A 14956-nucleotide genomic window follows, 5' to 3' on the forward strand; every position below is an offset into this window, starting at 1 on the left:
CTGCCCCGCGAGTTTACTTCGGTCATCTTCAGCGCCGTCTATATTCCACCTCAGGCGGACACAAACACTGCACTATCCGAGCTACATGAGGCTATTTCCACCTATCAGGCTAACCAGCGTGATGCGGCTCTCATCGTAGCCGGGGACTTTAACAGTGCAAACTTGAAAAAGGTGATACCGGAATTGATTCAACACATCGACTGCCCCACCAGAGGAGAGAGGACCCTAGACCACTGCTATTCTCCATTCAAAGATGGCTACAAAGCAAAGCCTCTTCCGCCTTTTGGGAAGTCTGACCACACCTCTGTTCTTCTCATGCCGAAATACAAACAACGGCTCAGGCAGGAACCTCCTGCTGTGAGAGAAGTGACACGGTGGTCTGATCAAACAGAGGCCGCTCTGCAGGGTGCGTTGGATTCAACCGACTGGGACATGTTTCGCAGCAGCGCGGGCGGAGACATCGAGGAGTTTACGGAAACTGTTGTGGGATTTATTGGGAAAGTTGTTGAAGACACTTCACTTAGGAGGACCATCAGGACTTTTCCCAACCAGAAGCCGTGGGTGGATAAATCTGTCCGCGACGCCCTGAGGTCCCGCACCGTTGCCTACAACTCCGGCCTCGCCTCTGGGAACATGGAGGACTACAAGGTTGCATCATACAACGTCCGCAGAGCGGTGAAAGAGGCTAAACATCGCTACGGCCGCAGACTGGAACAGCAACTACAACAGTCAGACCCCAGGGGACTGTGGCAGGGACTACACACCATCACGGACTACAAAGCACCACACACACACCCGGTGAGTGCCGACGCTTCTCTGGCTGATGAACTCAACATCTTCTTTGCGCGCTTTGAGTCGGGAAGCCGACAGCCCGCGGCGCTCCCGGCCGGAGGGGCGGAGACACTCACTGTGACGGAGCGCGACGTGAGGAGGGCGTTTAGACGTGTAAACACCAGGAAAGCGGCTGGACCAGACGGTATTAGTGGACGTGTCCTTAAGACCTGCGCTGACCAGCTGGCACCTGTGTTTACACTGATATTCAACCTCTCACTGAAACTGTGTGTGATTCCCACCTGCTTTAAAAAGTCCATCATAGTCCCTGTCCCAAAGAAACCACACCCCAGCAGCCCAAATGAGTTTAGGCCAATAGCACTCACCTCTGTGGTGATGAAGTGTTTTGAGAGACTCATCAAGACATTCATCACCTCCTCACTGCCCACCACCCTCGACCCACTACAGTTTGCATACCGGCCAGACAGATCCACAGATGACGCCATATCCTTCCTCCTCCACAAGACCCTTTCACACATAGACACTGGTAAGGGGAACTATGTGAGAGTGCTGTTTGTAGATTACAGCTCAGCATTCAACACCATAGTTCCCTCCAGGCTGGTCTCTAAGCTGCTGGACCTGGGCCTGGGCCCATCCCTGTGCAGGTGGGTTCACAGCTTCCTGACCAGCAGACCACAGGTGGTACGAGTGGGTCACCTCACCTCATCCTCCCTCACCCTCAACACTGGATCCCCCCAAGGCTGTGTGCTCAGCCCTCTGCTGTACTCACTGTACACCCATGACTGCGAGGCCACGTCAGAGTCCAACGTCATCATCAAGTTTGCTGATGACACTGCTGTTGTGGGACTAATCTCTCACAATGAGGAGACAGCCTACAGGAGAGAGGTCTCCCGCCTGGAGAACTGGTGCCAGGAGAACCACCTCCTGCTCAACGTCAGCAAAACAAAGGAACTGATCGTGGACTTCAGCAGGAAGCAGCAGAGGGACTACCATCCACTTGTCATCAGTGGTGCTGAGGTGGAAAGAGTGGACACTTTCAAATACCTGGGAGTGACCATCTCACACGACCTGTCCTGGACTCATCACATAAACATCACTGTGAAGAAGGCCAGACAGCGTCTCTACCTCCTCAGGCGGCTGAGAGACTTCAAGCTCCCACTCAAGGTGCTCAGGAACTTTTACACCTGCACCATCGAGAGAATCATGCGTGGGAGCATCACCACCTGGATGGGAAACTGCACCAAGCAGGACTTCATGGCCCTAAAAAGGGTGGTTCGTTCAGCTGAACGGACCATCAGAACCACCCTCCCCAACCTGCAGGACATTTACACCAAGCAGTGCAGGCTGAGGGCCATGAAGATCCTAAAACAGCCCAGCCACCCCGGACACTCTCTCTTCTCCCTGCTCCCATCAGGCCGGCGTTACCGCTGCCTGAGGGCTAAGACTGAAAGGTTGAAGAAGAGTTTTTACCCACAAACCATCCGTCTGCTCAACTCTGAGCCCTAACTGGACCATTATTGCACAATGTAAATATTATAATTTAAAAAGTGTGTATAGTGTATAGTATATAGAGTATAGTGTATAGTGTGAATTACTTTTTTTTATTTTTATTCTTCTTATTTATATGTGTGTGTATATATGGTTGCAGGTACAAAATACATTTCACTGTGCATTGTACTGTTTATAACTGTGCATGTGACAAATAAACACTATCTTATCTTATCTTATCTTATCTTATCTTATCTTATACAGTTTGATTACATTCACACTTTGTATGAGAGTTTATTCTCTAAGTGTTGCAGTTCAGTGATGATAGATCCACTGCAATGACAGTTTCACTAACAGAGGCTAACATTGGTATAAACACCAGGGCTCACCAAAAGGAAAACACTTTTTGGCAAAGTGACTTTTACAGTGGGTACTGAAAGTATTCAGACCCCTTAAAAATTTTCACTCTTTGTTTCATTGCAACCATTTGCTAAAATCAAAAAAGTTCATTTTATTTCTCATTAATGTACACTCAGCACCCCATCTTGAGACAAAAAAACAGAAATGTAGAATTTTTTGCAAATTTATTAAAAAAGAACAACTGAGATATCACATGGTCATAAGTATTCAGACCCTTTGCTGTGACACTCATATTTAACTCACATGCTGTCTATTTCTTCTGATCCTCCTTGAGATGGTTCTATTCCTTCACTGGAGTCCAGCTGTGTTTAATTAAACTGATTGGACTTGATTAGGAAAGGCACACACCTGTCTATGTAAGACCTCACAGCTCACAGTGCATGTCAGAGCAAATGAGAATCATGAGGTCGAAGGAACTGCCCAAGGAGCTCAGAGACAGAATTGTAGCAAGTCACATATATGGCCAAGGTTACAAAAGAATTTCTGCAGCACTCAAGGTTCCTTAGAGCACAGTGGCCTCCATAATCCTTAAATGGAAGAAGTTTGGGATGACCAGAACTCTTCCTACACCTGGCCGTCCAGCCAAACTGAGCAATAGTGGGAGAAGAGCCTTGGTGAGAGAGGTAAAGAAGAACCCAAAGATCACTGTGGCTGAGCTCCAGAGATGCAGTAGGGAGATGGTAGAAAGTTCCAAAAAGTCAACTATCACTGCAGCCCCCACCAGTCGGGGCTTTATGGCAGAGTGGCCCAATGGAAGCCTCTCCTCAGTGCAAGACATATGAAAGCCCGCATAGAGTTGAAGGACTTCCAGACTATGAGAAATAAGATTCTCTGGTCTGATGAGACGAAGACTGAACTTTTCGGCGTTAATTCTAAGTGGAATGTGCAGAGAAAACCAAGCACTGCTCATCACCTGCCCAATACAATCCCAACAGTGAAACATGGTGGTGGCAGCATCATGCTATGGGGGTGTTTTTCAGTTGCAGGGACAGGACAACTGGTTGCAACTGAAGGAAAGATGAATGTGTCCAAGTACAGAGATACCCTGGAAGAAAACCTCTTCCAGAGTGCTCAGGACTTCAGACTGGGCCGAAGGTTCACCTTCCAACAAGACAATGACCCTAAGCACACAGCTAAAATAACAAAGGAGTGGCTTCGGAACAACTCTGTGACCATTCTTGACTGGCCCAGCCAGAGCCCTGACCTAAACCCAATCGAGCATCTATGGAGAGACCTGAAAATGGCTGTCCACCAACGTTCACCATCCAACCTGACGGAACTGCAGAGGATCTGCAAGGAAGAATGGCAGAGGATCCCCAAATCCAGGTGTAAAAAACATGTTGCATCATTCCCAAGTAGACTCATGGCTGTACAGCTCAAAAGGGTGTTTCTAATCAATACTGAGCAAAGGGTCTGAATACTTATGACCATGTGATATTTCAGTTTTTCTTTTTTAATAAATTTGCTAAAATTTCTACATTTCTGTTTTTTTCAGTCAAGATGGGGTGCTGAGTGCACATTAATGAGAAATAAAATGAACTTTTTTGATTTTAGCAAATGACTGCAATGAAACAAAGGGAAAATTTTAAAGGGGTCTGAATACTTTCCGTACCCACTGTATATACAGGTGCTGGTCATAAAATTAGAATATCATGAAAAAGTTGATTTATTTCAGTAATTCCATTCAAAAAGTGAAACTTGTATATTATATTCATTCATTACACACAGACTGATATATTTCAAATGTTTATTTCTTTTAATTTTGATGATTATAACTGACAACCAATGAAAACCCCAAATTCAGTATCTCAGAAAATTAGAATATTACATAAGACCAATACAAAAAAAAAATAGGATTTTTAGAAATGTTGGCCAACTGAAAAGTATGAACATGAAAAGTATGAGCATGTACAGCGCTCAATACTTAGTTGGGGTTCCTTTTGCCTGGATTACTGCAGCAATGTGGCGTGGTATGGAGTCAATCAGTCTGTGGCACTGCTCAGCTGTTATGAGAGCCCAGGTTGCTCTGATAGTGGCCTTGAGCTCTTCTGAATTGTTGGGTCTGGCATATCACATCTTCCTCTTCACAATAGCCCATAGATTTTCTATGGGGTTAAGGTCAGGTGAGTTTGCTGGCCAATTAAGAACAGGGATACCATGGTCCTTAAACCAGGTACTGGTAGCTTTGGCGCTGTGTGCAGGTGCCAAGTCCTGTTGGAAAATGAAATCTGTATCTCCATAAAGTTGGTCAGCAGCAGGAAGCATGAAATGCTCTAAAACTTCCTGGTAGATGGCTGCGCTGACGAACCTCAGAAAACACAGTGGACCAACACCAGCAGATGGCATGATGTGTTTCTCTGAATGCTTACATTTGGTTATTTCATGTTTGCATGCTGCATTAAAATGAAAATATTAAATAACAGAATATTTATATGGATATTTTATTGTTTAAAATAATGTTGTCAGGGACTGTTGGCACTTTCACATTATCAACTCTGGCCCCCCTTGAAAGTTTGGACACCCCTCCTAGGCTTTCAGGCTGCAGGACAGTGCCTGTGGCAATGCACCAAAAATAAATGCAACAGTGTGGCTCACTGACAATATTGGAACACATGACAGATGAGGTAAATTTTATTTGTGTAGCTGAAAACTGAATGTAAATATTCATAGGGCTTCACAGGAAGAAAATAATATTGTATAAGTTCACTAACATAAAAAGACAGACATGTGTTTTTATGTTAAAGCCCTTATATAAATAAAGCCTATAAAACATCAGAGAGAAAGGCAGAGCAAGGTATGAAGATACAAAAAATACAATAGAATAGAATAGAACTTTATTGTCATTATACATACAACAAAAATTAATCAATATACAACAAGTTATATAACGACATTCCATCACAATATAACGAAATTCTGTTCGGAACAGCCATCCAGAGAAGAAACAAGCAAGACTAACATAGGGGAGATGGGTGTCCGCAGCCGCTGCCGTTTTTCACTGGCGCCGCCACAAATACAAACTGGCTGATACGATGTGTGTATTTTGAATATGCATATTTTGTGTTTACCTATCTACCAAACCAGAACCCTAAACAGAACAGACAAAATTAAGCAAAAACAAAACACACGGGCTCTAAAGGACCCCAGACCATGACACATGTAGCTGAACCACATTTACATACACATTTACCGTATTTTCCGGACTATAGAGCGCACCATACTATAAGCCGCACCTACAAATTTTTTGGAAAAAACTGGAAACGTACATATATAAGCCGCACCGGGCTATAAGCCGCTGGTATCTCCGCCGCTCTCGGTTTTCCACAATTACTCGGCACTCAGCAGAGGGGGACAGACAACCCCAAATTTGAGTTATAACAAGTCAATTCACCATTGATTCGTTCACGCCGAGCTTACGTGCAGCGGCTCTATTTCCCTCCTGTAGTGCCAGGTCGATAGCCCTCAACTTAAAAGCGGCATCATAGGAAGTTCTTTTTGTGGTTTCCATGATGAGGGAGTTTGAAAAAAATCTCTTTTGTGCCTGCTGCTAGCACTTGTTGGCGCTTTCTTCTTTGATTTCCAACTTTGACGTCCCATGATTCATATCCTGCTAAAGAGCCCCCTGGTGGTTAAAGAAAAATCCACAGAAACGCCGCACCGGGCTATAAGCCGCATGGTTCAAAACGTGGGAAAAAAGTAGCGGCTTATAGTCCGAAAAATACGGTATATAGTATATCTCTGGACTCTGATGCACACCCAGTACTAGTTTGTAAGATCTGTTTGTTGACATTAAGTCAAATATACAATCTTTCCCCTGAAAATCACATGAAAAAATGAAAGAACAAAACAGAAGTCTAATGTCCTCTCTTTCTCCCCTCAGCCCCAACTAGTCGTGGCAGATGTTCTGCTGGAGGTTTCTTCCTGTTAATAGGGAGTTTTTCCTTCTCACTCTCGCCAAGTGCTTGTTCACAAGGGGTCGTTATGATTGTTGGGTTTTCTCTGTAATTATTGTAGGGTCTTTACCTTACAATGTAAAGTGCTTTTAGGCGACTGTTTGTTGTGATTTGGTGCTATATAAATAAAATTGAAATTACTTGAATTAACCTCAGTACTTTGTTGTCCTCCAGGTTCCCATGCGGACGATGGCTTGGTAAGACTGTGGATGACGGCAGCTTGGAGAGGGTCCTAATCGGGGAACTAGTGTTGCCCAGTGGAGAGGATGACTCTGCAAGGGTCTGCCGTACGCCCCCACTACAGCGTTCACCTTCTCAGGGCAGACGCATCAGCATCACATCACTGACTGGACGAGATACCAGTCAGTATCACCACACGTTGTGATATTTGAAATGCAGTGTTTTAAATAGATTTTATCCACAGTAGTTACAACAGATTGTCTGTGTGTCAATCCTCAATTATCCATTACCTCACTAGACACTTTAGAAAGCTCCATAAATATTTTTCATTAGTTGGGATTTTGTTGAATCTTTTATGTGTAATGAATTCATGAAACCCTTTCTGAGGTAGCTGTTTGGAAACTTTAAGGCTTAATAACCTCTCAGTAACTTCTCACAGCAACATCACATTCTATGTTTCTATGTTTCATGAATTAAATTAGATAATTCATAAAATTTGTGGCTAAAAGTGGTCATAGTGGTTTAAAGCTGTGACTCCCATTGCATCACAAAAAAGTACACATTCCCAGGAAGAGTAGCTATAGACAAGTTAACTATTACCACTGCAATAGCAGTAAGCTGACAGTTAATAGGACTGTCAGAATTTGGAAGTCTATAGCCATCTTTGCTGATGTGGCCGTTTTCCTGATTCCAGAGCTTACTTCAGCACAAATCCAAGAGGGCATCGGAGAGGCAATGAACAACATAATCAAACACTTCCACAAACCAGAGAAAGAGGTCAGTGAGTTTAAGCATCTGAACATAATCACTGCTGTGCTGGCTCTGAATTCTGAGTAGAATTGACTTTTTTAGAGAGAGCATTCATTATATTTTAGTCAGTAAAGTTATGTTTTATAGCTGTCTTACTACAAATGCAGAGAGAACAGATTCTGAAAGAGTCGATCTTTCAAATCACAGGGCCTTAAAAGAGGATGCTAATCATCAATTTGAAGTGGGGATAATCACAGGGTGCACTATCTCAGTGATTTTATTCACACTAGCAATGAACATGCTGGTGAAGTCTGTGGAACCAGAGTGCCCTGGTCCTCTTAGTAAGTCAAAAACAAGACAACCGCCAATCAGAGCTTTCATGGACGACCTCACGGTGACAATCACAATGGTGCCAGAAGCTAAGTGGATTCTCCAGGGGTTGGAAAAGATCATGGGCTGGGCACGCATGAGTTTCAAACCAGCCAAATCCCGATTGATGATTATGAAGAAAAGAAAGATCACAGACCGATTCCATTTTAGGCTAGGAGGAGATCGGATATTGATGATAACAGAAAAACCCATGAAGAGCCTTGCAAAAGTCTTCAACAGTAGTCTGAAAGACACACTTTCAATCAGGGCAACTTGTGCCGAGCTGAATGGGTGGATGAGAGCAGTGGAAAAGTCTGGTCTCCTGGGGCAATTTAAGGCTTGGGTATACCAGCATGGAATCCTGCCAAGAATTCTTTGGCCTCTGCTCATTTATGAGGTGCCCATGACAGTGGTGGAGAGATTTGAGCACAAAGTGAGCAGCTACCTAAGTAGATGGCTGGGCCTGCCACGTAGCCTATGCAGCATCACTCTTTATGGGAATAATAACAAGCTAAGGCTTCCCTTCAGTTCTGTCAGGGAGGATTTCATCCTCGTTCATTCAAGAGAACACCTACAGTATAGGCACTCAAGAGACAGCAAAGTGTCAGGAGCAGCTATTGTTGTCAGGACAGGGAGGAAGTGGAAGGCAGCAAAGGGAGTACAGCAGGCAGAGGCTTGCTTGCAGCACAAGTCGCTTCTTGGGGGGGTGGCTCGGGGCAGAGCTGGGCTTGACAGGGTACCATCAATACAACTCAACACGATCGGCGGGAAGGAAAGGCACAGACTGTTGCAGGAGGAGGTGCGTGCCACTGAGGAGGAGGAGCGGTGGACCAGTGCAGTGGCCATGTGACAGCAAGGAGCTTGGACAAGGTGGGAGCAGGCGATGAAGTGGAAAGTGACCTGGCAGGACATCTGGAAATGGAATCCACGGTGGATTAAGTTCCTGATTCAGGGGGTGTATGATGTTCTTCCCAGCCCATCAAATCTATTTGCATGGGGCAAAGTTGAAATGCAAGCCTGCCCCCTCTGTTCAAGGCCAGGGACCCTCAAGCATATTCTGAGCAGCTGCTTCAAGGCACTGGATGAAGGTCGTTACTGCTGGAGGCATGATCAGGTCCTCAAGCCCATCACAGAGGCAGTCAGGAAAGGGAATGGGGATAGTAGACCCACCAAAGGTATGGCCACTACTATCAGGTTTGTCAGGGCAGGTGAAGAGCCAAGGATTAGACCCAAGAGTGGCCCAAGAGGCCTGCTTTCCATGGCACAGGACTGGGTGATGTCAGTTGTTCTAGATCGACAACTAAAAATTCCATCTTACATCACCCGGTCTGCCTTGAGACCAGACATCATCCTGGTGTCAAGCTTCATGAGACGGCTTATCCTTTTGGAACTGACAGTGCCCTGGGAGGACAGGATGGAGGAGGCACAGGAGAGGAAGAGGGCAAAATACCAGGAGCTGGTGGAGGACTGCTGCAGGAAAGAGTGGAGAACCATGTGCATGCCAGTGGAGGTGGGCTGTCAGGGGTTTGCAGGCCACTCACTCAACAAGGCCTATGGAACCCTGGGCATCACAGGGCAAAGCAGGAGGTCAGCTATTAAAACCAATGTAGAGGCAGCGGAAAAGGCTTCGAGATGGCTGTGGCTAAGGAGGGGGGAGAAATGGGGGACATAGTTAGCCACTTGGACATAGGCTGGGGCTTGATCAACCCCATTCAGGTCACCTGGCACAGGGTGTCTGTTGTAAGACCCGAAACACCCAATGAAGCCAGGATACAACACTGATGATGTGTCCAAGGTAGAGCAGCAGAAGATGTATGTTAAACTAATCAGAAATCTCCCTTTGCACTTTCCCTGCAAAAAGCTGTAGTAATTTCTCCTCAGCACTGTGAGAATCTGTCACAACACACTGGATCACTTTCAGCTGGAATAGGAAAAAAATGAGGGTTATGCCAGCTTCAAAGTTTTTGCTCTTGGTGTAAATCCATAGATCAAAGCTGGACAAATGCGCTGTCATCCATTGGTTTTGAACTTTGAATTTTGAAGCCTCAGCATTAGTTTGTTTGTTTTTATTTTGACTATCTGGGTGTTTTTGGAGCAATTGACCACATTTAGCCAATAGGGTGGAGTGCCAAGGTAATGTCTCATCCAAGCAAGCTTGATTAGCTAGCTGCAGCAAAAAAACTGTACATCTGCACATACTGTACACACGTGTGCTAGTTAGTTCTAAGTAAAAGACTAATAAAATAACAGAGAATAATTCACCAACTGTGAAGCACAAACATCTTGTGTTGCATCACTGAACAACATTTGCTCAGTGATTTTCTGCTCATCTGAGTTTTGTGTGTTGATATGTTCTCTCCTGCACAGAGAGGCAGTCTGACTGTTTTGCTGTGTGGAGAGAACAGCTTGGTTGCGGCTCTGGAACAGTTCTTCCATCATGGCTTCAAATCTGCAAGGCTCTTCCAGAAGACTGTGTTTGTGTGGGACTTTGTGGGTGAGTGTCAAAAGATAGCACTCTCTACTGCTAATACAGAGAAAGTTGAGTTTGGCCCATTGCACTGTAGGTGATTTATGGGAAGAAAATAATGGGCTCATTGCGCTATAAAGTGTTACTCTTTTTACTCCACTAAAGTAAGAATTTAATACCTTTTTCATGTGTAATAGATTTTATAAATGCTTGTGAAGGACTATACAGTATTTGCATTTCTTTTCCTTTTTGTCACATCTGAGTGGGCTTTCTGATGAATCTGCAATGCAACCTTCAGACACTGTTGAAAAATATAGTTGGACCCCAGTGTTCTCAGTTTGTTGAGCAACAGTGTAAGGAAGCAGACAGAGCTTTAAAAGTCAACTAATGTACATACCAACAGCTGTCTGTCTGTGATGCTCCTCCCAAACACTACAGAGAAAGCTGTTGCCTACATGGAGTCAGCTGACCAGTTGGGATACCTTCAGGAGACCACAGAGCCCCTGGGGATAACGTGTCAGTCACTCTGTCGCTACTTCAACGCAATCAACTCCACTTCCAGGAACATCGGCAAGGACGGAAAGTTCCAGCTGTTGGTCTGCCTCGGAGCCAGGTCAGTGTCCAGAGAATGAAAGAATCTAATTGTTCTGTGACAGAGGTTGTCACAGAGGGTCTTATAGCCTCTTTTTGATATGGGAGTATTTGATCAAAAATCAACATTAAAAACACTGACATTACGGGCGCCTGGGTGGCTCAGTGGTGAAGCCGGCGACCACATACACACTCTGCGTTGCGGTGCAGAGTGCGGGTTCGTGTCCCGGCCCATCGCTGATTTGCCCGTGTGTCTTCCCCTGTATCTTTCCCCCATTTCCTGTCTCTCTCCACTGTCACGAAAAAGCTGCTGTGGCCAAAAAATGCAAAAAAACCAAAAAAACACTGACATTACAGCTGCTATCAGAAGTGTTATGTTGATTTAACGGAACAGGTGCTACACATATTTACATAACTGCTTACTGCTCTTATTGTACATAATTTAACCACACCTATTTACTCCAAATACCATTTCTCTAATTCTGTTCACACTACACACATTAAATTGTTTGCTCTACTCTGTCTTCAGAGATCGCCTGCTGCCCCAGTGGCTCCCCCTGCTTGTGGAATGTCCGGTGATCCTGCAGATGTATGAGGACACAGCAATGCTCAGAGACACTTGCGCGCTCAGCGCTCTTATTGGCGTCCTTGAGACGCTGCACGACTTCCCGATCACACTGGAAGCCTCACTGGTCAAAGGCATCAACCTTTAGTCCTGATGGGCTGCTCCAATTACGCTGTCTTCCTCTCTTGCTCACTGTAGTTAGGTAATTGGCCTTGAGATTATAAAGTTTGGAGGGCAAAACATTGAAAAGACAATTTAGGAACCAAAGATGTAAGTTCCAGTTCATTGCTTATTACTTCATCAGAGAAGTTAAATGCACCATTTTCACAATTCCTGTGACTTTAAAGACTTTTCCAGACCAAGGTTGTATTTTACTTGATAAACTAATACATCACTTTACATCACTGTGCACATGTTTCTAGACACATATCAGGTTTTAGAAGGACTTCCTGCCTAGCACCGAGGCTTTGATAGTTCAGTACATTTTGAAATCTGACTATTATTCTACACTTTGGTGTCCCTATTTGGATCCCTGGTCACTGTTTACTGCTGGAGCAATATATCATGTCCTAAATCATTTTCAGAAAGACTTGGAAAAGAGTTGATCACCTTGGTGTTTAATCAAAAGAAAGCAAAGCATTTTCTGCAGTGAATTAATCTATGTTGGTGCTTCAATGTATATTTCGGGCTGCAGGATGTGGGACTAAAACAGCAATGCTAAAGTGATTAACAGCATATTTCTGCCTTCTCTCAGTGTACTGAAGTACAGCTGCCTGAAAGGAAGGACATCTAAATTGAGCTGAAGTCAGCTCACTGTGAAAGTATGAGCAGTGTCAGGGATAGCACCGTGGCAGGCAGGTTTTAGGATCCTAGTGCATCAGCTTTTGTTAGTTGGGAAACGTATGACGGGAGCCAGCAGGACAAATTACAAAACTCATTAGAACAGGAGAGCACTCAGCAGGCAGGAGTAATGATGACGACATGACAGAGAACTGAGCAAACAGATACTATATATGTGCACACCGAGGAGCTCAGCAGAACAAAATTTAACAAACAAGATAAAGGAAGCAAAACTGAATATAGAGCACAAGATACAAAGGACTGTCAAAGTAAAACAGGAAATGACTAAATACAGAGACCAGGACTAAGAACCAGAAACCAGACAGAAACATCAGGGAGTCAGGCAATAACATCAGCAGTCCCCATGAATCAAACCAGAACCCAAGAACAGAACTAACCCTAGGGATATAAATATCATGGACCAAATCAGGAATTATAATACAAAATGTACCAAAACTGCAAAATCCATATTGGACCCAGAATCAAAACAAAACTTGAAAGTCCAAATCAGAAACACAGGACCATGACAAGCAGCCTGAATCTTTTTGTAATATTTAACATATAAAGCTTTGTTCAGCTGCTCTGCTCACAGGGGGTCGCTGCAGCATATGGCTCCACATATGTGAAGATTTTTCTTTAAAAAACAAACAAACAAAAAAACACCAAATGCCCTTCCTGACACAGCGCCCAAGGGATCTGTCGTTTTCTGATCTCAAACCAGGGATATTTCATGTGTAAACCACTATGCTATGGAGCCACCTAATATAGTACAGTAACAATATATATGACAGAAATTAAGGAAAAGCAGAAAGGGTCCAATTTAAGTATGGAATTTATGAATGAAAGCCCTGGAAATTATTAAAAGTTTACACAAGACAGTAAAATGTTTTGTTTTTTTGTTTTTTTGTTTTTTTTAAATCAATAGAAGATATGGTGGTCTGCATACTGTAATTCACATCATACAGCAGACATAATGAAATTGTTCTGGAAATAAATAAATCATTTGTGGTTTCCGCTCCACAAAATGGCAGTGCCATAAACAAGACAGCACCCATTTGTCACAGATGGATATTGATAGTTGTTTATCCATCTACCCAAAACTCCGTGCAGCATTATGAAGGGTTTTTATGTGCATACAAAATGAGATTTTGTCCTCCATCTAAAAGAAAAACACCAGAATAGTAATAAAAATATCTTTAACAATTTTTTAAGTGTGAACATAAGCAAAGCAAGTAGCCAGAAATAACAGGAAGGTGCACACACTTTTGTTGAGTAAGGTAACACAAATTGTCTTCATTCTTGTAAATGTGTAGTTATCCTCTCAAAGGAGAAACCCTGTTATAATATTTTCAGTCCCATGTAGAACAGCCACAACAGTCCTGGCTGCTGTTAGCTAACAAATATCTAATGTTACCACAAATGATCTCATTCTGTTTATACACATTTACTTTTTTTGTAATAAACCAGATTTAACTTTGACACACACACGCACACAGTGTGTGTGTCTGTGTGTTTAGATAAAGCCAGGTTAGCCTCTGCTTCCAGTAGTTTTGCTAAGCTAAGCTCTTTGCTCCTTAAAAGAGGGTTCCAGTATAATCTCCTCATACCTGGCTTAAAATTGATGCATTTTACATTGTTACAACAGAAATGTTAATCTTCTTAACAGCTTCCTGTATTCCATGAATACATTGTGAAGGAGTGCAGCATTTTTTTTCACTTCCTCCAATGCATTCAGAATTTGCATATTTCTTGGCAGCAACAAGAAGAAATGTCTGGAGATGTGTATCTTTGGAAAACGTCTTATCTTCTTTTGAACTTTGGTGGCATTAGAGGTTTTGTGACTGTTGCCTCTTTCTGGTATGAATATTGTCAGTGCATGATGTCAGTTTAGCCTCAGGTGTATTCACATGGCCCTCTAATGGATTATAGATGGCAGTTTGTTTTTTTGTTAGGACAAAATCTGAACAAAGTTGCAGTCTAGTATTTCTGTTGTTTCCAGAACTGAATTTCTGACAGACATCTTGACTTCTTGTATTTTTAATTTATATTGACTGATGACTGGCTGACAGCTGCACTGGTGTTTTATGGTGGCAAAGCTTGTGGAGTAACTGGAGATTTAAGCATCTTTAAAGTTCTCTAACCTTCTGTGCCCCTGCTGACTCACCTGTGGGACTAGCCACAGCTCCAAAGCACAGGAAATGGATTCCTCCACCTTCTCCTGGGTTTCTTTATGTACAGACTGTTTTCTGATGGTTCCAGGGAAGACATCAGGAAGAGGATGATCCACCCTAGTAATAGAATTTTATGTTATTGTTTGGACTGACTGTTCTGATATTTATTATGCCTATTTCAATAAAACACCCAGGTCTAAAACATGTATATGTATGTACATAAAATATATTTCATGCCAGGAATGCACCAGTTCCAAACTCAGTATTGCTGGATAAGATATTGGATGGGAAAAAATAGGCTATATTCTGATATAATTTATTGCATAAATGCTTTGCAAGTCTTTTGCAAAGTTTTGGTAGAGGTTCCATT

At 43.4% G+C, this 14956-nt stretch overlaps 1 protein-coding gene across 4 annotated transcripts in view; it reads left to right on the top strand.

Moving 5' to 3' along the window:
- LOC115773248 (DENN domain-containing protein 5B-like) overlaps nt 1-14935 on the top strand; it is a 95511-nt gene extending 80576 nt beyond the window's left edge. For 3 of the 4 annotated variants that reach the window (XM_030719826.1, XM_030719827.1, XM_030719828.1), the window contains 5 exons: nt 6828-7015; nt 7528-7610; nt 10320-10446; nt 10858-11032; nt 11540-14935. In XM_030719826.1, coding sequence (XP_030575686.1) covers nt 6828-7015; nt 7528-7610; nt 10320-10446; nt 10858-11032; nt 11540-11723 — 757 coding nt within the window. In that variant the 3' untranslated portion in view covers nt 11724-14935. The remainder of the gene's footprint in view (nt 1-6827; nt 7016-7527; nt 7611-10319; nt 10447-10857; nt 11033-11539) is intronic. The other variant, XM_030719829.1, reaches the window with a different exon arrangement.
- The last annotated feature ends 21 nt before the right edge of the window (nt 14936-14956 follow it).

The sequence above is a fragment of the Archocentrus centrarchus genome, chromosome 23 (genome assembly GCF_007364275.1).
Source record: "Archocentrus centrarchus isolate MPI-CPG fArcCen1 chromosome 23, fArcCen1, whole genome shotgun sequence".
Lineage (NCBI taxonomy): Eukaryota > Metazoa > Chordata > Actinopteri > Cichliformes > Cichlidae > Archocentrus > Archocentrus centrarchus.